This window comes from Balaenoptera acutorostrata, chromosome 15 (genome assembly GCF_949987535.1).
Source record: "Balaenoptera acutorostrata chromosome 15, mBalAcu1.1, whole genome shotgun sequence".
NCBI lineage: Eukaryota > Metazoa > Chordata > Mammalia > Artiodactyla > Balaenopteridae > Balaenoptera > Balaenoptera acutorostrata.
The window spans coordinates 31,876,043-31,899,560 of record NC_080078.1 but is presented as its reverse complement, the minus strand read 5'-3'; the positions used below and the strand labels follow the sequence as shown (position 1 = coordinate 31,899,560).

The window sequence follows — 23,518 nt, the reverse complement described above, 5'->3', positions numbered from 1 at the left end:
TCTTGGACTTCCAGCCTCCAGAACTGTGAGAAAATAAATTTCAGTTGTTTAAGCCACTCAATCTATGATATTTTGTTACAGCAGCTCAAGCTAATACAGAAGGATCCTTCCTGAGCGCCTTTGGAGAGAACCCAGCCCTGATGACACCTTGATTTTGAACTTCTGACCTCCAGGACTGTGAGAAAATAAATTCATTTTGTTTTAAGCCACCAAACTTGTGGTAATTTGTTACAGCAGCCATAAGAACCTTAATACAGTTCCATCATTCACATTTGCAGGACCTGGCCGAATGGTGAACAATGGTCTCCACCTGCCCACCCCCTCCAACATGTCTGGGGCGTTTACCACCTGAATGAACTAGTATAAGCAATAATATAGTTGACCTGTGAACAACGCAGGGGTTAGGGGCACTGACCCTCTGCAGAATTGAAAATCCAAATATAGGACCTACTGTATAGCACAGGGAACTCTGCTCAATATTCTATAATAACCTAAATGGGAAAATAATTTGAAAAAGAAAATCCAAATATAACTTTACAGCCTGCAGATTCAACAAACCGCAAATTGTATAGTACCATAGTACCTATTTAGTGGAAAAAATCCTCCTATAAATTGACCCATGATGCGCAATTCAAACCCATGTTGTTCAAGGGTCAACTGCAATAGTTTATAGGTGCTCTTGTCATTTCTTGAGTGCTCACAGCATGCCAAAGATGATGCTAACTGCTTTACACGCATTATTCTCTTTTCCTTTGTGGATATGGAGAAATCCAGCCTAAGTTGCTGATGGGAACCAGCAGCTGCTCCTGCCTCCAAGGCACTCACAACCTGGTGGGGGAGTCACAGGTGCTCTGATGGAGACAGTAGAGAGGACTGGGGGGGCCCAGAGACTCATTGTCATGAGCTGGAGGAGGGGGAATCAGGGAAGGCTTCCTGGAGGAGGTGACCCCCAAGTAGGTTTGCCACTCTGCCATAACTTAGTGTAGGGCCCTCATAGCACTCTGTTTGGGGCCCCATGAATGATGGAAGGGACAAAGTATCAGGAACCAAAGACTCCCCAGTTTCCTGCTTAAGGGAGGGTCCCAGAAACTGCTCCGTAACACTTCCCCTTACATCCCATTGGCTTAATCCCTTTAGTTTAACCCCATGTCCTTGCTATTGCAAGGAAGGCTGGGAAATAGTTTTTAATTTGAGGGAGGTGTGTGCCCAGCAAAAATATTATACAACTATAGGAGGAGAGGAGAATGGATACTGTCCATGCCTCAGGGAGGAATGGTTAACAGGGTCCAAGTGGAGAGTTCGAACTTGACGCTGAGGATGATAGGCAGCCTGGGATGACGTGAATTACCTCAACATCTCAATGAGGAGCTGCCCAGACACCCAGGAGCTCTCTGTCCAGCTCCCTAACACATCCGGGCAGCCCAAAGATGGGCAGTGACATCACGTCTGCTTTTGTCCACCCTCTCTGCACACCCCGTGAGCACACATTCCTCTTTCTTCTTTCATTCGACAAATTGAACTTTTTGAGCAGCTCCTATGCACCAGGGAGTGACTCGGTGGGGAGAGGTGGCTTTTTTTTTTTTTTTTTTTTTGGCCAGGGCCTGGGGATCGCGGGATCTTCGTTCCCTGACCAGGGATCGAACCTGGGCCCCCAGCAGTGGAAGCGCAGAGTCCAAACCACTAGACCACCAGGGAATTCCCCGAGAAGTGGTTATTTTAAATAGGATGGTCTGGGAAGATCTCACTGAGAAGAGGATGATGCCTCAGCACAGGCCAGAAGGAGATGAGGGAATGGGACAAGGCAGGTGTGTGTCCTGGAGAGAAGCCTCCCGGGTGAATAGGAGGGAGCAGAGTCGGGTATGAGATGGGGAGGGGATGACTGTGAGAATACTGAATTCCTTCTGTCCAAGGTGGGGGCCTCCGAGGGTTTGAACAGAGGAAGGACGTAATCTGACTTTTGTTTTTAAAAGATGGCTCTGCCTGCTTTATTCTCACAAGCTTTTAGACAAAAAACCCAGAGGTGTCTACACCACCTTCCTCGGTACCCTCCTAGCACCCAGACATCCCCTGGGAACAACCCAACCAAGACTAAAACGGGGTCCCAAGATGCCCAGCCGGCTCCCCCTGCACTGTCCTGGGGAGTTCAGGAAACAATCTGTTTCCTTTAAAAACACTTATTTATGTTGCTTGGTCACCCTATTAACCACCCCCTCATGTTTTATCCATGAAACTGATGTTGACCCTCCGTATGTGCATGTAAATGTGTGCACATTTTACATCTGTGGTCCTATGTGCTTGGAAGCTTACTTGAAGTGCAACAGTTGTATCAGATTTCATTTCCTGTTAGACGCTAATTAACCTGCGGTTCTTCATTCGCCTGGTGTTGGAGACTTGACGAGTGGATGAATGAATGAAACGAGGACCAGCTATTATGTTAGTGAGTACTAAGAGCAAGGATAACGATAATTAATATATAGCTAGTGTGCTGGTTAACAGCACAGGCTCTAGAGCCCTATTACCCGGGTTCGAATCCAAGCCTTGCCACTTAGCTGGGTGACCTGGGGCGACCTAACGGCCCCCCTCTCACAGACCCGTCCCACCCAGGCCGGCCACCCCATCAAACCCGGGCAGGTGAGAGCAAACTTGTGCAGGTGAGAGCAAACCTGTGCAGGTGCGAGCAAACCTGTGCAAGTGCGAAACTCACCTCCTCAGAGCTGCACCAGGCTGCCAGCGAGGCTGGCACGCATGCGCGATTCGGCAGGTAGGCGTGGTCACGGGCGACGAGGAGGGACGCACGCGTACGGGGTGGGGCCGCGCTTGTGCAGGCTGCCTGCAATGGCGGCGGCTTGCGCACCGTGGTGGTCCCAGTGGTGAGGGGCTCGGTTGGGACTTCAGGCAGCGGCCGGCGGTGGGTAAGCCCGTGGGAGAGGCGGCGGCACGCGGAAGGGTGCAGGGAGCCTCCTGGCACCGAGCCTGGCCTTGAAGTGCGGACTCCCACGGGCCTGAAGCCTAAGTCCCCACTCAGCCTTAGTTTCCCCTTCGAAGCTAGGGTGTTGGGAGAAGGAGTCCATGCCTTCCTCTGGGTTTCCGTTCGGGGTCCACGCAGCCCCCTCGGTTTTGGATTAGGAAGGGAGGGTGATGCCCGAGCTGTGACTGCAGTTTGAGAGGGCAATGCTTAGCTCGCCAGTTGGAGTTCAGGGAGGCGGCAAGACAGAGAGAACGAAGAGCCCCGAGGGCCGAGGACCCTGGAGCCCCTGACTACGGCTCCGCGCCGCGGCCAGGGCCAAGTCTTTGCCCCACAGACCCGGGCCTCGGTTCCAGAATCGCGCCTACTTCCTGATTGTTGATGACCTTATGACACCTGGCAGAGAGAAAGCCTGGGAGGCGGGGAGGCATTTCAACCCCCAGATCCCAGCAAACTGCTTTTAGTGGGCACTCCTGACAGGGTTAGGATGACAGCGTCTGCGTCTGGCCCCCACAGCCTTAGAGGAGCCAAGGACACTTGTCAGCTGCCCGAAGGAGGAAGCAGAGGTCCCATCTGCAGTCGGGGTGTCCTTTCCCTCCTCCCCAGTGAGAAGAGGGGACTGAAGCCCATCCAGCCCCAGCATTCCCAGACAGAGACTGTGAGTCAGCTATTCCTAAATAGAGAAACTATTGCCTTATTCCATCTTCCAGCACATCATTTAATAATTATTCTTATCACCACTATAATGATAATATTTCCTATTGGCATTTATTGAGCACTTACTATGTCCTGAACCCTGAAAGTGATCATTGTCTCATTTAATCCTCACACAGACCCTGAGACAGGTACAAAGTGCCTCTGCATTCCCAGAGATCTGGTTCTAGGAAAAGCCCCTTAAAGGGAATCCACTTAACCTAGTACTCCATTGTAGAGTGCGTTTCCTGGGAGACCTGTGCAGGTTGGATTTTAAAATTGAAATTTCAACTAGAAATTAAGAATACGGGTTTGGCTTTTCTCTGTATTTAGGAGTATTTGGTATGCGGTTGCAATATTTTCCCCCAGGACCTTTTTCAGTCCCAGGAGAGCCAGATCTGTCTTTAAAACGATTGGTCATGGTAGGTCTAAGCTGTACTTAGACTGGATCCTCTTCCTGGATCCATCCTAATTTTTCCAGTCCTCATTGGTTGAGGACTTTTGCCTGAGGGTCGAGCATTTCTTCTCCATTGCTTTCATTGACACCATGAAATCCTGCATCCCTTTGCCAGATTCACAGCCTCACTTCACAACCCACTTGCTTTGTGCTGCCTTATAGCGTTAGATAGGAAAGCCAGCCAGCAAGGGGCGACTCTTTTATAAAAATGTTTGTGTTGGTACAACTTTTGCTTCCCCATGGAAAGTACTTAAATGTAGGCACTCCAGTTATGTGGACTCAGATTGTGGACAGCCTGGGTTATGACGATCCCATTTTCCAGTTGAAGAAATGGAGGCCCGAGAGGTCTCATGACATGCGTGGGGCACACACGTAGTGCACACACCTACCCAGGTAGGAACAGTTCCTGTAGGAGGTCAGGGATTGTGGGCAGGTTTGGGTCAAACATCTGAAACCAAGGATTTATTAACAATTGCTGCGGACCAAAGACTCTGCTCAGCACTTAACACCCTCCCCCCACATATCTCCCCCCACACCCCCACCTACCGCCAACCCTGCAAGGTGAGAATGTAGCTGAAGAAACGGGTCCAGAGAGGTGGAGTCATTTTCTCAAGGTCATGTAGCAAGGAGGTAGGAGACTGGGTTTATACCTGCTCTGCCCAGCATCACAGCTCAAGGCGCTGTCTGCACGCAGCTGCTGCTGTTTAATGCTTTTTGATGAGGTGGAATATTTGGATGGAGGGAAAGCCTTCCTGTTTTTGACCACCTTGCCTCCAGCATGGTTTTCCAAATTTTAGTTATTGCTGTGTCGCCTTCATAATTTTTTCATATCTGTGTATCACCTGTACAGTGATTCCCTTAGTTGCTTTTCCTTTAAATCCACTCACTTTTTTTTTTTTAATTTAAAAAGAAGGTTTAAAAACAAATGATATATGGGCAGCTGGGGCCAACTTCTAGAAGAAAAAGGTTATAGGGAAAACAGCTTCTAAACGCAAAGCATAAATTGTGATTGAATACTGGTTTAGGAAAAACTAGCTGCAAAAGACATTTGGGTGTCAAATGGAGAAAATTGACCATGAACTGGGTTTTAAATGGTATAAGGGAATCGTTCATTGTTTTAGGTCTGCTAATGGTCTTATGGTTATGTAAGAGCATGTTCTTAGGAGACAGACGCTGAAGAATTATTTAGGGGTTAAATGGTGTGATGTCTAGAAGGTGCTCAGTTCAGGGGAGAAAAACCTAGATAGATGGATTGATTGATCATGTGAAAAAGCATTAATGATCATGGAATCTAAGCAGTGGGTATATGGCTGTTTATTATGCTATGCCCTCAACTTGCTATTGGAAAATTTTCATAATAAAAAAATGGAAAAAATAAAAAAGGGAAGAAAAACTTTATCAGTATAAATGGAAATGTAGATCTCTTGCCATAAATAAACGATTACTATGAAAATGAACACAGTGCAAAACAAAATAACAGTTCTAGTTGGATTCTGTTCCCTTGCCAAGGCTCTGAGACTTTCTCCTTCAGGAAGAATTAAGAGGATTGAAAAGGGAGCTCTCTGCCGCCTGGCTGGGGTCGTTTACACTGTTCCCCTCTGGGACCTGCTGTCCTGAGGACTTGCTCTCGCCTCTCAGGTGCTGCTGTCCCACGGTTGGCGGGGAGCCCAGGCCATGGTTGCCGTCTCCCGCCCCCGCCATGGACGAGATCGCCTTCAAAAGCGACACCGTGCTGTCAGACGTCCACCTGCACGCCCCAAACCAGAGACACCTCATGGTGCGGCTGAGTGGCGTGGGGCAGCCCGGTAAGGTCCCTGCAGCCCAGCGAGCCCACTGTGTTTCCTGCTTTCTCACAGAAAGGATTGGGAAGACTGGATCACTTAGCTTATCCTCACACCACTTCTTAAGTGCCCGTGTTTCACTGAGCAAACCCCTGTGCTTTCCCGAGCACCTGCTCTGTGCCAGACCTGGACGTGATGCCGGGAACGCAGAGGGAATGAGTCGAGCTCTGCCCTGGGGGAGCCCACGGGCCAGTGGGGGAGTCGGGGCCCGGGGACTCCCCCAGCCCACTGCCCCTACCCCCGGCTGACTCCTCCCACCAGGGCTCCCTGCTTTTTCTCCTGCACACACTCCCTCACTCCTCTCCCCAGCAGCCCAGGGGGTCCTGTGAAAAATGCAAATCACACCACCGCCCTGATTTAGACCCTCCAGTGGCTTCCCTTGCTCTTAGAAGGCAATCAGAGCCCTCACCTTGGCCTGCGAGGCCCAGCCCCACCCAGCCCCTGCCCGTGTGTCCACACTTCTCTCTCCCGCCCTCGCTGCTCAGCGGCCACTGTCTGCTCCTTTCCGCCCCTCACACACTGCATGTACCTTCCTCTCTGAGCACCTTTGCTCTTGCTTTTCGCTCTGCCTAGAACGTTCTTCCCTCCCTGGCCACCTTCCCCAGCTCCGATCACTCTGTTGTATTTGCTTGTTCTGGTGCAGTTCATAACTCCCCTTTCCCTCGTGTCCCAGTTTGGATTCCTGGATTCAGGAAACTGAGGCTCAGAACAGATAAGCGAGTTGCCCCAGGGTCAGACAGTCGGGGGCGTGGAGGACTCTGGCCCAGGACACCCCCTGCCTCCAGCCCAACTCTCCTGGCACCCATGCTCTTACCAAAGCCTGTCCCAGTGACTTTCTGGCCACCAGGTGGTGAGGGACACAGTATCCTTGTCCTCACTTCCAAGCTTAAGGCTGAACAGTGCGGTGAGGAGGGCAGAAGCGCAGGGGTTGAGTAGCCTGGGTGTGAATCCCGCCTCAGCCACACCCACGGCTGTGTGACCTTGGTCAGCTCACGTAACCTCTGAGCCCCAGCCTTCACATCTGTAAGACAGAGTGACACTGGGACTTCCCTGGTGGTCTCGTGGCTAAGACACCGTGCTTCCACTACAGGGGGCGTGGGTCCCATCCCTGGTCAGGAACCAAAATCCTGTAGGCCGTGTGGCGCAGCCAAAAAAATTTTTAAATAAAAAATAAATAAAATAGAGGGACACTGCCACTTTCGTAGCCACTGTAAAGGGTAAATGAGCTCTTGTGAGCCGAGTGCCTGCAGTGTAGGTGCTCATCCGACGGGGGCTGCTCTGGAGGCTGCAGCATCACAGCCAAATCAAACAGACCTTTTCTGCCGGTTTTATGATATTTCCACCTCGCCTTTCTTTTTTTTTTCTTTTCCATTATGGTTTATTTACCGGATATTGAATATAGTTCCCTGTGCTATACAGTAGGTCCTTGTCCTTTGTTTTGTTTTGTTTTTTTTCACCTGGCCTTTAAAACTCTTCCCAGGTGGAAATTGAGGAAGGGAACTAGAAAAGGAGACGGTTTGGAAATACTCTGCTTTTGTGTTTTGTCTTGCCTTTCAGTCTTCCTGTCCCAGTTCAAGCTTCTGTGGAACCAAGCCTCTCAGACAGACTCGGGGGCTGAGGGTGGCAATCACAGAGCCCATCCCGCAGAGGTGACTCCTCCTGCCAGGTCCCCTCCGGCGAGTGGCTGCAGCAGTGAGGGGGTCTCCCTCCAGGCTGGGGCTGATGCCACCAGCCAGGAGGAGGTGGCAGCTCAGCTGGACGAGGATGGGGACTTGGACGTTGTGAGAAGACCACGGGCTGCCTCTCCCTCCAAGCCCTCGGGGCCTCCGAGAGACAAGGTACATCCCATGATTCTAACGCAGGAGGAAGATGACGTCCTGGGAGACGAGGCACAAGAGAGTAGCCCCTACGATGTCATCAAAATAGGTAAATAAAGGGCTGCTCACCTGCCGCCAGGCAGCGCCACAGCGTCAATCGGGGCACAAGGCTGCTGAGCGTGGGCCCGTCCAGGCATCTCAGGGCAGGACAGGTTAGCAGAACCGGCGTCCAGACACTGGGCGCCAGTAGTGCCGCTGTCAGCAGGGGAGCTTGCCCAAGTGCTGTCGGGTCACCCTCCTGCTCCAGACTCTTCGGTGGCTCCCCATTGCCCTCAGGACACAGTTCACATGCTCAGCAGAGCGCCGGGGCCCCTGTGTGAGGTGGCTCTGCCCTCCTCTCCGGCCTCAACTCACACCACCCTCACCCACTCACCCTCCGTGCGCGTTCTCCCTGCGCACCTCTGCTTCTGCCTCCTTCCCAGAGGGCTCGCTCCCTAACACATTCCTGATTGTACAAGCCCCAGCTTGGCCGTCACCTGCTCCAGAAGCTTCACTGCTGCTGCCTCCTGCATCAGTACTCTGATCCTACGTAGCATGCCAGGGTGTGGGTCGGGGTTGTTTGTGGAAGATTTGGCCCGCAGGAGCCCGCAGCAGGGAGCCATGGCAGATTCTGGAGCTGGAGCAGGGCAGAGGGGGGGGGAGATCCAAAGTTAACCTGGAGGAGTGTGTGGGCCCAGCAGATGGGCTGGGAGCTGGGAGCTAGAAGCTGGGGGCGTGGGGGGTGGGAGGAGGCAGGGATGCAGTGACAGGAGAGGTGGGGTGGAAGGAGGTTTCAGCAGGCACTCAGGCAGGGCCCAGAGCGTCCTTGTCCTTGTAGGGGCAGGAAGCCAGCGACGATGAGGCACCTGCTGTGCTTTGATGTTTACCTTCATCACCTCACATACATAGTCTTCTCAGCCTCTCTGAGGGGTCCTACAAATGAGGAAGTGACGAGCCCAAGGCTGTGCAGTTCGGGGGCAGGGAGGAAGGTTCTGAATCAGCCTGATCCATCTCCACAGCCAGGGCTCTGGCCATCCCCAGCACTGCTCTGATGTGAGTCTGTTCACTGAGATGCAGGGTCCTGGATGGTGCCTGAGGTCCCAGGTAAAGGCCTGGGTTGCGCACATGGGGTCCACTGGGCGCTCTCAGAAACGCAGACGGAACAGCAGCTCTGATAGCCATGCGGTCATCCGTTCAGCAGGTGGTTACCGAGTGCCTGCTGGGTACCAAGCAGGCTGGTTCTAGACCACCCTGGTGGGGGCCCTACTCTGTTTTCTGTGGATTACCTCTGGTCCTCATGGCCTTTCCAGGGATGAGTATTCCCATGTCACAGAGGAGGGAACTGAGGCTCAGAGAGGTTGAGGAACTTGCCCAAGATCACACAGCTAGTCAGTGGCAGAGCCTTGACTCACACTCAGGTCCGTCTTGACACCACAGCCCATGTTTCTTACCCATGTCACGTGATCAGAACATTGGAAAGTTTTATTCTTGGGGGTCGATGACTGCTCCTTTCCCTCAGCCCTCACTTAACTGGCCTCCCTGTGGAGGGGAGCAGCAGACTTCCCAGCGAGCTGTTTGGCCTCCAGGGCACATGTTTAATTTTCCGGGAGGTTCCCATCCTGCAAGCTGAGAGCAAAGTCCCACAGGGCAGGGTAGGGTCAGTGTGCCGCCAGCTCCGCCTGGCTGTGAAGCCCCGTCTCACAGCGCCTGGAAGTTCACCCTCCTTTTCAGCTCACTGTCACTTGGTCCCTACTTGCCCTGAGGGAGGAGAATAGAAAGGTCATTTAATACCTGAGCTTAAGCAGTAACTCCTAATTATTCCATCCACAGCTGTACACTCACATCTGTAAAATGTGACACAAGGGAAGGGGTCCTGGTCTTAGGATCCTATAGAGCTCCTCCACCCCTCACAAGCCAGGGGACCCCGGACAAGTATCCTGCCCACCCAGAGCCTCAAGTTTTTGGACCTATGAAAGGGGTTGGGGAAGCTGCCCTCCCTGGGTTTTGGTGGTGATTTCATAAATACTGCCCAGTAAGTGCTCCTGTGGGACCTGGTGCAGAGCAGGTGCTAAGCAGGTGTCCCTCCCCTGGCTATCCTGTTCCTCCCATTTGTAAGCCAAGCCTTTTTTTAAGATTATAGGCCCATTTGAGAAACTGATTAAAATCAAATTCCCTTAGCGGGAGGAGAATGTGTTTTCCAGGCTACTTCAGGGGGTTGTCAAAAATCTAAAGTTTATCCACGGACCTGCTAGGAATCCACAGACCCAAGGTTCAAAGTACATTATGATCATTTTCCCCATTTTATAGATAAACTGGGACGCAAAGAGAACTCAGGCAAGGCTAGAACTTGGGCTGTCGGATCCCGAGTCACGTGCCTTTTCCATTGGCCTGTGACTTGGGCAAGTACTTTAACCTCTCAGAGTTCAGTTTTCTTGTTAGTAAAATGGGTGTAATCTCCTCTGGTTGTGAGGAACTGAGAGAGATGGCACATGTAGAGTTCTTAACACAGTGCTTGGTGCATAGTAGGTGCTCAAGAAACGTGAGCTGCTGTCAGCTTTCATTCCAGGGGACTGATCTGAGTGTGGAGGAGGGAGATGGGCTGAGGAGGAGAGTCTGGGTTCCTGCAGGTCTAGAGACCGTCCTGGTAGGGGCAGGGTACAGCTCAGATACTAAGACTGTCTGTCTAACCCCATTTGCTAACCCTGGAGTTTCTCGTGTGTTCCTCAGGCTGGGCTTTTATGTTCTTAAGACGCCACTGGAATTGTTTAAATATAAAGTGTGACTTTCCCCTGGGGCAGGAGCTCCCTGCCCTTGACCCTGGTTAGGGAGGCGATTGAGCCCATGAATGAGGTGATGTTACTTCTGTATCTTGTAAAGGAGCAAACTGTGGCTCTGGTGCTGAGAAGTTCAGTGACTCACGCCACCGGCCAGACTGCGTGACTGAGCCTGGGTCACACGCAGGTCTTCCCGAGCTCAGCCCATGTTCTCACTCAAGGGAGGCTGACACCCCTTAAATGCAGCTGGAGGCAAAACTTAAGTCCACGGGCCCCCTCGGAGAAAAGACCAGGCGTAGATGACCGAGATCCCCGTGGGAGGGTGCCCCTGGCTCAGCCAGGCAAACTGGAAGGAGACAAAGAAAGATGGGAGGAGGGGAGACGCGAGCCCCAGCCAGGGGCCAGTGGGCCAGGGACAGTGCGCCGTGGGCTGCAGAGACTGGGGAAGAGGGGTGGGCGGGATGGGGGGAGCTGACGCTGAGGGTCCAGAGCAGGGCTGGAAAGCGAGGAGGCCTCTTCTCTCACGCACATGCACAGTTACTCACACAGACACACACACACCCCTTCAGCCTTGCTGTCCCCCCCACCTCACTCCCTGCTCCTGGTTTGATGTGAGCCTGGGCTTTGATGTGAACTAGTCTGACAAGCCTGTGAAGCTTCCCTGCCGTGCGTGTGTCGTGGTGCTTTGATGGCCGTCACCATCTTGCTTAAAGATACGAGAGCCGGTTCTTATTTAACAGGAAAAACATTTGCCCTCATTCCCTTTTCTCCTTGATCTCATAGTTCTGTTCTCCACCTCCCCCCAACAACCAGCACCAGATTTTGTCCTAATGTATTTTGTGCTTGAGAATACTTCCTAACATACTTATTTTTCATCTAAAAAGGATATAATCTGAAACTTATTTTGTTAACTTTCTAGTGTGGTTCTGAGCGTAAGAAAATATTTTGGAATGAGTTGTGATTATTATTCCCATACAGTTGATCAAAAGAACATAAATATATTATGATCGTAACGTGCGTTTACTGAACATAAAAAAGTGGAGTGTGGGGTGTGTGTGTTTGATTAAGTTGGGCCAAGTCCTCCTGTGACCCGAGTCTCCGGGCTGCGGGCAGAGAGACCCAGGGATCTGAATGAGAGTGACGCTCACACGCACCCTCCTGACTGTAGCCTGGTCTGTGTTTCTGCTGCCTCCCCCGCACCCCGTCTGTCTGTGTTCTTTCCATCCCCATTTTCACGGTGGCCCTTTCTCTCTCGGTTTCCATCCTGTCCAGAGCACACCATGGCCACCCCCCTGGAGGATGTTGGCAAGCAGGTGGGTAGGTCCCGTCCGCTTCCCACGGCCCTGAAGGGTCTCTCGGGAGCCGCAGGCCACCTTTGTTCCTGGTCCCTCTCCCCCTCCAGGTGTGGCGGGGCGCCCTGCTCCTGGCGGACTACATCCTGTCCCAGCGGGACCTCTTCCGGGGTCGCACAGTGCTGGAGCTCGGGGCGGGCACCGGGCTGGCCAGCATCCTCGCGGCCACCGTGGCGCAGACCGTCTACTGTACAGGTAACGCCCGCCGTCTCAGGCTGAGGGGGAGTGGGCTCTTCACGGAGCGCGTGCTGACTAGATGAAAAGTGAGGGGGGAGACTGGACCCTGGACCTTGGCTGCTCTTGACTTTGCCCTCCTCTTGCACTGGTTTTCTCCACCCTTCGTTGTTTTCTCAGCAGCGTGAGGATGACCCAGCAGGGCCGGCGGGTGCAGGACCAGTGGTTCTGCTGGTGCCTCTGTTCACACCCCCTCAAAAGAGTGAACATCTCAGAAAACCATGAGGAATATGCCTTGCATACGGCTTAAAAACAAGCGCCTTATTTTTTTCTGATTATGGAAATCTTGCCTACTCTCTGTGGAAAATTTGTAGAACAGCAAATAACATTTCCTCATAATTTTACATTCCCCAGATAAATTCAACAATATGCAGTTCATTGCATGCCCACTGCATGCCAGACACAGTTCCAGGTGCGGGAGACCCAGGAGTGAATGAAACAGATCAAGTCGCTGTACTCAGGGAGCTTTAGAATCTATTTTTTAATGTTCGTATATATACTTTTTACAAGTTTTTTTCCTTTTCCTTTGTGTGTACCTAGTCCCAAACAATAGCTGAAATCAAACTGTATATATTCAGTGCTGTATCCTGCCAAAAATGTCGAAAAAGGGAAAAAGCGTTTTGCACTGTCATTAAAAATTACTTATAAATGACTTTTAATGACCAGGTAATAATTCGTCCCCCTTTTTTTTTTTAACCATTCTTATATTACTGGACATTTTGGCTGTTTTCATGTTGTGTTTTGTTTTGTTTGCATTTGTCTATTGCACTGCAACAAATACCTTTGTGCATCATTGTCTGCTAATCCTTAAACTAGATTCCTCGAAGTAGGTGGGACCTTTCTTAAGCTTTTGATACTTATGGCCAAATGATTGCTTTTTAAATTTTTTATTTTGAAATAATATTAGGTTCACATAGAAGTTGCCAAAATAGTATAGAAAGTGCCATGTACCCTTCACCCAGCTCCCCCAGTGGTAACATCTTCTGTACCATAGTTTGGGGATCACACCAGCAAATTGACACAGTGCAGTACTGTCAGTTACACTCCAGATTTGCCGACGTGCTTTTTTAGGGAGAGTATACTAGTTTATAAGAAAGTGTAATAGTATCTTATCAGGTAATTATTGTTGGTGTCATTAATGTTTTAAATCTTCAATATCTGCTAGGCAGGAAGTGGTGCTGCTGACGTGCTTTGCATTTCGTCGATTCCTTGACATTTTCGTGGCGCACGTCTTTTGTTTCTGAGCTAGGAAAGGGGAAGCTAGGGGGGGCCTGGGAGTCGGGTGTACTTCTCAGATACCCTGTGTAAGCCACCCCGTTTACTTCTCCTTGACAATTCAGTGTAAATCGCCAGTGAACTTCTCAAGAGTCAAGACTTAAAGCAACACCCCAGGGCTGTGCTTGTGCCTAGCGCCTCACAACAGCATCTAATCAAGTTATCTTACCCTTGAGAGAGATTTACTGGAGAGGAAGAGAGCTTGCATCCTGGCAGCACATTTCCAGTTAGTAGAGCCTTTTCATGAGCATCAGCGCCTTTAACCTCACAGTGACCCTGGGCATTCACCGGGGAGCCTGTCACCATCCCCTCCATCCACGTGGGCAGGGTAAGACTGAGGTCAGGTGGCTGGGCGAGGGTCACATACATGGCCGCTGGCTCACAGCATGGTGCCTCTCATCATGTGGGGGGCTCAGGCTGTTTTCTGTGGAGCAGGGTTCTGTGGGCTCCCTCGGGGGCTGGCCAAGGGGTGGAGGGCGGGGGCAGCCCCAGGGCTCTGGGTCTCCCACCCCCGCTCAGCCATCGCTGCTCCTCTCATATGTGCTTGGCATGTTAGAATCCCACACAAGATCTGTTTTGACAAAAAGTACCATAAAGGCTTAAAAACTGCTGACCCAGTCCTGTGTTGTCAGGCACATACATCAGTATTCTCTTTACCCAGTGGCCCAGGAGAAGGGACAGGTGTGGCCCTTCGGTGAGCAGAGAGGCCCACACACACACACACCCCCGGCTCTGCATGGTCCCTGGGGTGGAAACGATGGTCCGGTCCCGGGAGGTCTGCAGTGGGCGGGCGAATGCCATTCACAAGACCCCCTGTACCCTCCACATGCACGCTCTCCTAATGGGAAGTTAATTTTGGCAAAGCACTGCCTCCACTGCCGTCAAGGATACACTGTGCTACAACTCAGGTCTGCTCAAGTGACAGGAACCCCCATCTCATCAGAGCAGCAGGTGGCTCGGGAGACGTGATGTCAGGACAATGAGTCAGGCACCAGGGTGCCTGCCTCCAGCCTGCCTGAATGTGCTCTGTCTCCACCGATCACATCCAAACGCCCTCCTGGCTCCGGTCAGTTTTCTGGGGTTTCAAAGAGCAAGCCTTGTTGGAGTCAGAGACACCTGGGTTCAAATCCCAGCCCTGGCTCTGCCCAGCCACGTGACTGCCTGAGCCACTTCGCCTGTGACAGGGGACCGTGACACCAGCTCAGGGTCATTAGAAATATGGAGGATGGATTCGGGAAGTGTGTGCATGTGTCATGTGCTCTAAAGATGCTGGGAGTTCTCACCCTTCCCTGGAATGCAGAGTCTGTCCCCACAAGGACAGTCTTCTCTGATTTAAGGCAGAGATCATTAGAAAGAGCCTTAAGGTGAACATATTTCTTTTTAGTGTAAAACACACAGGAGAAACTTTCATTTCAATTTTGCACGTTTCTGCAGCCGTGCTGTTGGTACCAGCTCTCTCCAGGCAGAAGCACAGAGATAAAAGTGTCGTCACGACTGGCACCTTATGGCTTGCCCTTCTGTCCTTCCAGATGTCGGTGCAGATCTCTTGGCCATGTGCCAGCGAAACATTGCCCTTAACAGCCACCTGACTGCCACTGGAGGTGAGGCCCAGCAGGTCCCCTCCTGGGAGGGAGGTGTCCCTGTTTTGCAGGTGGGACAGACACCCAGAACCACGACACTGGGAGGCGGGGTTCTCCCTGCATCCCTAGACACCCCAGCGAGTGGAAGGAGCGGACGTCTCGGCTTCGCGTCACTTCAGGTGCTTGACGGCTCTGTCCTCGCCTCATCTCTTCCCACGCCCACAGCCCCGTCCTGCCTCAGCTCTTTCCTCCCTGCAGGTGGCAGGGCCCTACCTGGTCTCCCCAGCTCCTGTCTGACCTGCCCAAGCATCCAGAGTGACCTTTCTAAGATGCAGTCTGAGCTCTTCCTCTGGCTCCGGACCTCCTGGTCTGGCCCTGGCCGGCTTTTCCTGTCTCCTGTCCTGGCAGCCCCGCTGTCCAGCCCTGCATCCAGCGAGCCACGGGCTCCCTTCACATGCCCTTCCCTCTGCCCAGAGTGCCCCCGCCCCGTCAGCCTGACCATCAGATTCCTGCCCCGCCGCAGGAGTAAGCTGCCGTGACGGAGAAGCTGCCTGCCCAGGCCTCCTGCCCCGAGCGAGCTGGGGCACTTCCAACTCCAACTCATCTGGCCCCATGGGCTTCAGACCCCTCCGAGGTTTCTCATTGCTCTCGGAGTAGAGACCCAACTCCTTGGCTTGTCCGGACCCTGTGGGGCCTGGCCCTTGCCCGTCGGCAGCCCCTTCCCCACAGCGGCTCCCTCCGCTCGAGCCATCCTGGCCTTGCTGGAGGCTCCATCCCCTGGGGCCTTTGCTCTGCTCTCTCCTCCTGCCTGTTTCCGCCCCCTCTTCCTCCTGTCTGTTCCTGATCGTGCTCAGACCTCCAGGCAAGATCACAGTTCCCTTACAGACTCTCCTTACACCTTGAACCATGGTATTTTGACATTTGTTTGTGGGACTACTTGATTGGCATCTGCCGCCCCACTAGACCACACGCTCCGTGAGGGCAGGGCCCTGTCTGATCCCCTGTGTCACGTTTGTTGAATGCCCAGGGCACAGCAGGCCGTCGGCAGGCCTGCAAGGAAGGAGCAGGTGTGAAGTGCCTTCTCCTCAAAGCCTTCCCTGACCCGCATCGACACGAGAGCCCTCTCCTCCCGTGCACCTGGCTCATCCTTTTCCTATCAGTGTCTGCTCCCTGCCGGTGTCCTCGGACGGGGACGTACCGCATGAATCTCTGCTCCCTGGGCCGACACCGGGCCTGATGCTTAGCACTCAAAAAATGTGGGATGGATGGGTCTTGGTGTGTAGTGGGAAGTTTTATCTTCTTTCCTAACTGTGTTCAGAGTTTGGGGAGTTCCGCTTGTGTTTGTTTCGCAGGCGGTGTGATTAAGGTCAAGGAACTGGACTGGCTGAAAGACGACCTGTGCACAGGTGCGTGGCCTCCTCTCTCGTGTCCCACTTGATTCAGTGGTTCCTTGTGCTGCCCCCAGGCCATCAGCCCTGTGGCCTTGACCGCCCAGCAGAGTCCTAGCTCCGTTGGCTGATGAGTGACAGCTGCCATTCTCGGTGCTGCATGTCATTCTTGGTGCTGCATGCCAGGCACCCTACCCTCATTCTGTCATTCAGACTCACAGTATCACTGTCGGTCCTATAGTCCCTAATTCCGGGGAGGACTGATGCTCAGAGAGGTTCAGTGCCTGCCCAGGGTCACGAGTACCTGGCAGGTCAGGGTGTGAACCCAAGTCTGGGACTGCAGGGCCTAGACCGTTTGCCTGCCAGGAAGCAGCCTCCCGCTTAGCACCCATCCTCTGCCTACAGCAGGGGACTCCCCAGGGGTTCAGGGGCTGCTGGGTGGGGGAGATTTCTAAATTTCTTATGCAGACTGTTTCAGACTTGCACCTTTGCTCTTTCTTTGTACAAGAACTTTTCTTTTCCCTGTCAGATGTCAGGTGAGGAAAATCATTGCTTGTTGAGTGCTTGTCACCTAGCAAGCACCTAGCACACTTGAGGTCCTTTGGTCTCCCCGACAGTCCTGTGAGGGAAGCATTGTTATGCCCATTTTAGTGCAAACGCTGCAGCCCAGAGAGGTGAAGCACCTTTCTTGGGGTCACACAGCAAGTCCACGGGGACAGGAATGCCATGGACGGAGGTGTAGATCGTTTTCTGCACAGGCTACTGGCCGAGTCAGCAGGTCAGGCCCGCATGGATAAGGTAGCCGCCCTGGCAGAAAGGGCACCTTCTGCCCTGAAGTTTTCCACGTGGGTGGCGGAGGCGCTGGGATTCGGGGCTGCCAGGTGGCACCCACTGCACCGAGGTTACCCGACCCCATTTCTTCTCCTGAAGCTTCTTTCGGGCTGTCTCGGTGAGAGCTGGTGGCCTGCAGAGAAAGGGCTGAGCCCAAGGTGTCCTTCCCCTTTCACAGATCCCGAGGTCCCCTTCAGCTGGTCGGAGGAGGACATCTCCGACCTGTACGGCCACACCACCATCCTGCTCGCGGCCGAAGGTGAGGGCGCCTCCGCGGCACAGCCGGTGTCACCGCGTGTCGTCACGGGCCGGCTCCCACCACGGCTCCGTGCCGCTGTCGTTCTGAGCTCTGTGGCTGTTCATGCTTATCAAAGATTCCGTCCATGGGGCCCGCGGAGGAATCATCTTCTCTGATAGTTGCCTGTTTTCTTCCCCACAGTGTTTTACGACGATGACCTAACTGACGCTCTGTTTAAAACACTGTGCCGGCTGGCTCACAAGTTGAAGAACGCCTCCACCGCCATCCTCTCTGTGGAAAAGAGGTGAGCGCCTCGCGGGGCCAGCCTCTCACCTTCCAGATGCGTCCTCATCGCTTGCTCATCCAGCACCTGCCGTGGCCGGGCCTGCCGGGCCTTTACACACGTGGCCTCGTTTAATCGGCTCACCAACCCCATGTGCAGGCACTGCCATCCCCATCGCACAGCCGACGAGAGGAGGGCTGAGGCGTCAGGGACCCGTCCAGGCCGCGGCTGGGCAGTGAGCGTGCCAGAGCCCAGACGCATGTCCACTCTGCACCCCGGGCCTCTGCCCTTGCCCTGACACAGTCAGAGCCCCTCCAGGGCGTTTCCGCCCCGATGTCCTGAAACGTTAGGGCTCTTGTTGATGGAGTGACCGTGTTGTGATAGACTCGGTGCTGGGCCCGCTACACACATTTTCCTCTAATTCTTGTGATAGCCCACAGCTTTTCTGAAGGCAATTTAGAGTATATAGCAAAAGCCATAAAACCAAACACACTGATTTTTTTTCTTGGAGTATAATTGCTTTACAACGTTGCATTAGTTTCTGCTGTACAGCAAAGTGAATCAGCTACGTGTATACATGTATCCCCTCCCTCTTGGACCTCCCTCCCACCCCCGCATCCCATCCATCTAGGTCGTCACAGAGCACCGAGCTGAGCTCCCTGTGCTGTACAGCAGGTTCCCACTAGCTATCTGTTTTACACACGCGAACACACTGATTGACCCAGCAGTTCAGCATCTGGAACGGCCCTGAGGAAGCGATCCCAGCCGTGCACAGAGCCATCCAGATGGACACATCTGTTGCAGCATTGTTTACACCGATGACATCCAGGACCCCCTTCAGGGTCCACGTGACCAGTGGCAACGTGTGGACCCGATCACTCCGGTGTGATCTTGGGCACGTGCCTCCCCCTCTCTGAGCCCCAGTCCCCACCTGAGCGGAGGCCATAGCGGGCCCCACCTCCCAGGCTCTCCTGCAGATGCTGGAAGGCCGCGCACTGGCGCCCAGCACGCAGGAGGCGCTCAGTTAAAATCCAGCGCTGTGACGGGAGGGAGCAGCAGAGCCTCTGGTGGTGACAGGCAGTGTGTGTGTTGCGGCTTGTGCGCAGGCTGAACTTCACGCTGCGGCACCTGGACGTCACGTGCGAGGCCTACGACCACTTCCGCTCATGCCTGCGGCGACTGGAGGGGCTGACCGGTGGGCGCCTGCGCTTCGCGGTGGAGCCGGTGGACGTCTCCTTCCCGCAGCTCTTGGTCTACGAGCGCATCCAGCAGCTGGTAGGTGCGCCCGCCCGCCCGCCCGAGAGCAGCTTGCTCTGGCGTGAGGCTGTCGGCTGGAGGAGGCCGTGAGCCAGCCTCCAGGTCCAGCCCGGCCCGCGCTCTCCCCACTGCCCCCGACGCTGGGCTCTCTCCAGGTCCAGGAAGGCCTGCCTGGCCAGCGGTCACCTGGCCTTAGAGCACTTCCTCTCGCCGCGGGCAGTGCAGACTCCAGGGGAAGCGGGGGTGGGGGGAGGTTGCGTTTGGTTTGCCCTTGACTGGGCTGAAGATCTTGATGCAGGAGCCCCAGTGCTGACGGCCACGTCTTCACTGTGAAAGCGTGTGGCCTTGTGGCCTAGGCGGGCTTGCCTGATGGCCGATGGCCCGTCTGACGGGGCAAGTGGAGTCCCATCACATAGGCCTCTGAGCAGTAACCCCGATGACATGCTCTAGGTGCCGGCTGTCTCAGCGAGAGACAAGGTGTGTCCCGGCCAGGAAAGGGCAGGGCTGGGGTTAATCACTTCCTATTACAGTTTTAAAACCAGCACTAGGGGGGAATCTGGAAAGTCAGAAGACCCTTTAAAATCCCTTAAACTTCCTAGGAGCTGGATTCGTATGAGTCCCAAGGTCTTTCGTTCTCTTGGCCTCTCGTCTGCAGCTGCCCTTTGTCTGGGTCTTTGGAGACCCGGCCTGGCTCTTAGGAGGAGGGGCCTGCTCAGCTCGCCCTCCGGTCCCTCCCGCCAGCAAGCGCGGCCTTGCGTTCGTTCGTGTGTGCCGTTCCATGTGCGCGGAGGGCCTTCCCTTCGTCGCTCCGCGGCCTCTGAGCCTCCCAGGCCCCTCCTGCCAGTGAGGGTGCCAGGCTCCCACTAAGCACTTGGCGTGTTTTGTACCTTCTCCACCTGCCAGCATTCAGAGGAGCATCACGCAGCCAAGAAATCAGCTCCTCACAAAATCCAGCAGCCGTGCTCCACGGCTCCCAGAATGGAGAAGGTGTGCGACTTGTGGCCATTCTGGTCCCTTTGACAGTGTGGCAGCCTCATGCCTCTCAGATCAGAGCCAGGACTCAGCATCCAGCTCCTCCTCCACGGAACAGCCCCAAGCAACAAAGCACCAGAGGAGGCTCCCTGCTCTTGCAGTAGCTTTCACGCTGCCCGTTTTTCGCGTCTTGTTCGGGGCTTCTCTTTTGCTGATTACGTCCCTTTATGAAATTGTGAAGTCTCATTTGCACATCTCGGAATCTCCCCCTCTCTCTCTTTGCTGCAGGAGCTCTGGAAGGTCTTTGTGGAACCAGTAACAGAACCCGTCGTGTCTGCAGACACAGCTTCTTGACTGTCCTTGTGATGTTTCTAATAAAATTGAAAGCTCACAAAGTAATGTGCTTGAGATTTTATTGTTTAAAAAATACGGCAAGTGGGCCTTGTGTGACCCAATACGGTTTTCTGCTTCCCAGCAGCAGCCAGAGAACGTTACTGCCCTAGGCTGGGAGTCCATTTGGTCGCATGTGGTTTTTGTGCTGCCGGCTTGGAGTAGGTGTTGCAGGGTGTTTGAGAGCTGCTTGGTCAAGTTGGGCGGTGTTCTCAGCTTGGTTCCGCTGGAGCTGATGACCTTACCCAGGTGCTTCCCTTGGGGCAGGGGCCCCAGGCTGCACCCATAGTCTTTTATGTTCTCTTCTTCTAACTGCTTACAAATGAGTTTAATACCATCTTCACGGTTGCCATAGTACCACCCCGCAAAATGGGGCACAGAAGCCTCCTTGCCTTCGTCGCTGCGTGTGCCCCGTCCCTGTCCCTCTGCTGGGGGCCCCTTCAGAGGAGGAGGCAGGAGCTCCCAGATTGGACGCCTCTGGCGGTGGCCCTTGCTTTATGTTTTAACCCTTTGTAACCAAAATCGGGTGTGCGTAGAACAAACATAAAAGCCAAGCCGCTCCTTTGGGTCCTGCAGCTGCCTAGGGCCGGGGTCCGCACAGCCACCTGCCTCGAGGGCGTTTCCCTTCCTCAGCCTGGCCTTGTTCCCCCCATCCCCTCGGTCTCTCCACCACGCGTCACCTGTGCACGTGTTTGTCCGTCTGGTTTTTGATCTTTTTGTCTATGCCTCTGCTGTATCTCACCCCCTCCTTCTTGCTCTCCCCCTTTACCTTGTCTCTTTATGCCCCTCCCACCACCTCTCCCTCCTTCTCCTTCTTTCCAGTTAGGGTCCCTCCCACCCTCCCTGAGGCTCCACTTCCCCTGTCTCGCTGCTCCTGCCCGCTTTCCACCAGGGCCTGCGTGCCCCTTGCCCTGCTGCCCCTGCAGCTGCAGCTCGGCTGCTCCTGCCCACGTCGCTTCTCCCCAAGCACAGGCCCCATTCCCAGGCCCGTCATACCCCCCACCCCTGGTCATTGGCTTATCCTGACACCGTGGGCTAGGCTTTTGCAGGTCTCAGTTCATTTCATTTTCCCAACAACTCTAGGAAGTCAGCAATCTGGTTAGACCCATTGAACAGCTGAGAAGACTAAGGCTCCAAAAGGGAAAAATCTCCATGAGGTCAGGGACCCTGTTTGTCTTATATACCAATATATTCCTGGCACATGATCCTGGCCCAAAGTAGGTACTCGGCACATATTGTTGAATGAATCGTTAGTAGGAATTACTGCTTAGGATGGTGGTTTTCAGTTGTGGGCAGTTTTGCTTCCAGGGGCATTTGGCAAAGTTTGGAAACATTTTGGGTGGTCGCCGCTCGAGGAGATGGGTGCCACTGGCCAAGGAAGCTGCTAAATATCCTGTCCTGCATGGGAGCCCCCCCAACAAAGAATGGTCCAACCCAGAACGTCAGTGGTGCCAAGGTGGAGAAACCGTGACCTGGAAGCAGAGAATTAGCTACTTTAGGAAAGAAAAATGGGCCTCAGCTGTACCTGCCAAGAAAGCAGTGCAGGAGAATGAGTCCCAGCCCTTCCCTCTGGGAGTGGAAGGAAGTCTACACGCATCATCTCTAAATCTTACAAAGACCCCAAGAGGAGGAAGTATCCCCATCTTAAATGTGAGAAATCTGGGACTTCCCTAGTGGTCCAACGGTTAAGACTCCATGCTTCCATTGCAGGGGGCACGGGTTCGATCCCTTGTCGGGGAACTAATATCCTGCATGCTACGTGGTGTGGCCAAAATAGATAGATAGATAACTAAATAAATAAATGTGAGAAATCTGAAGTTCAGAGAAGTTAAACAATTTGCCCACCATCACACAGCTGCCAAGTGCAGAGTCAGGCTCCCAGCCCGGGCCTGTGCTTTTCCCACATCCCCACAGTGCGGTGCCTGGACCGGCAGCGCCGGCGGCAGTGGCATCACCTGGGAGCTTGTTAAACTTGTAGCAGCAACACAAGCCCAGACCGGAGTCAGATCTGCATTCTGACAAGACCCCGGGTGATTTGTGAACACAGTGGTTTGAGATGCATAGCCTTTGAGCTACTCCCACTTTCCAAGGTTCCTACACACACAAAGAAATCCCTGATAGACTCGCCATAATCAGGCAGAGTTGCAGATCACGATGGGATTTATTAATAACGAGTCTTCAAAATAGAACCCCCACCCCCCAGACAGAGCCCCAGCTGGTGATGTATCAGCATTACCGGTGACATTTTCCTAGTGCTCCTAGGGACAGGCCTATAAACGTAATTGACACCAAGCAGTAGAGTTTGTCACGCCTTTCACCTGGCACATTAGGGCAAGTGCTTTTATGTCCAAACCACTTGGCCTGAAAGCTTCCTCTAAGTGGAGCCTGGAATTAATCTTGATTCACTATAATTCAAGGCATCATCAGATTTTCACTTCTCAGAGTGGAAATGCACCCTTATCGCCGTGTTTTAAGGCTTTGCTTGAGCTTCTGTAAGCGCTTGTTTGGCAGTGCTATTTCAGAATCATTAAGCCATCAAGGTGTTCTGCTAGAGAATTAACCCAGGCCATTGGACGCAAATTTTTTTTTTTACATATTCTAACATTTTCAGAGGATATATGACCCAGGGAGGGGACTTGGTGGTTCAAACCTACACGGGAAAGATTTGGTAAAACCAACAAATAGTAATGCTGTGGGCCCAGCACTTCTCAGATTCTATGCACGTGAGTCACCCAGGGTTGTTTTTTTTTTAATTTATTTATTTATTTATTTTTGGCTGCGTTGGGTCTTCATTGCTGTGCGCAGGCTTTCTCTAGTTGCGGCGAGCGGGGGCTACTCTTCATTGCAGTGCACGGGCTTCTCATCGCAGTGGCTTCTCTTGTCTCAGAGCATGGACTCTAGGCGCACAGGCTTCAGTAGCTGTGGCTCGTGGGCTCTAGAGCGCAGGCTCAGTAGTTGTGGCGCACGGGCTTAGTTGTTCCGCGGCGTGTGGGATCTTCCCGGACCAGGGCTCGAACCCGTGTCTCCTGCATTGACAGGCGGATACTTAACCACTGCGCCACCAGGGAAGCCCCTCACCCAGGGTTTTGACAGACGCAGATTCTGACTCAGTCCCGGGTGGGGCTCGATGCT

At 53.4% G+C, this 23,518-nt stretch overlaps 1 protein-coding gene across 5 annotated transcripts; it reads left to right on the top strand.

The window, feature by feature from the left end:
- The first annotated feature begins 2,777 nt into the window (after positions 1-2,777).
- Positions 2,778-20,395, top strand: METTL22 (methyltransferase 22, Kin17 lysine). Of its 5 annotated transcripts, XM_057529823.1 has the most exons (13): positions 2,811-2,908; positions 3,482-3,623; positions 5,754-5,920; positions 7,514-7,605; positions 7,819-7,882; positions 11,859-11,899; positions 11,989-12,133; positions 14,977-15,048; positions 16,380-16,433; positions 17,425-17,505; positions 17,686-17,788; positions 18,874-19,042; positions 20,285-20,395. In XM_057529823.1, exons 3-13 carry the CDS (start codon positions 5,815-5,817, stop codon positions 20,348-20,350), a joined length of 993 nt encoding a protein of 330 aa, XP_057385806.1. In that variant the 5' UTR covers positions 2,811-2,908; positions 3,482-3,623; positions 5,754-5,814; the 3' UTR covers positions 20,351-20,395. The 5 variants fall into 5 exon arrangements, with proteins under 5 accessions (XP_057385803.1, XP_057385804.1, XP_057385806.1 ...); XM_057529821.1 differs by having other exon boundaries at positions 2,779-2,912; positions 7,514-7,882; XM_057529819.1 differs by having other exon boundaries at positions 7,514-7,882.
- The last annotated feature ends 3,123 nt before the right edge of the window (positions 20,396-23,518 follow it).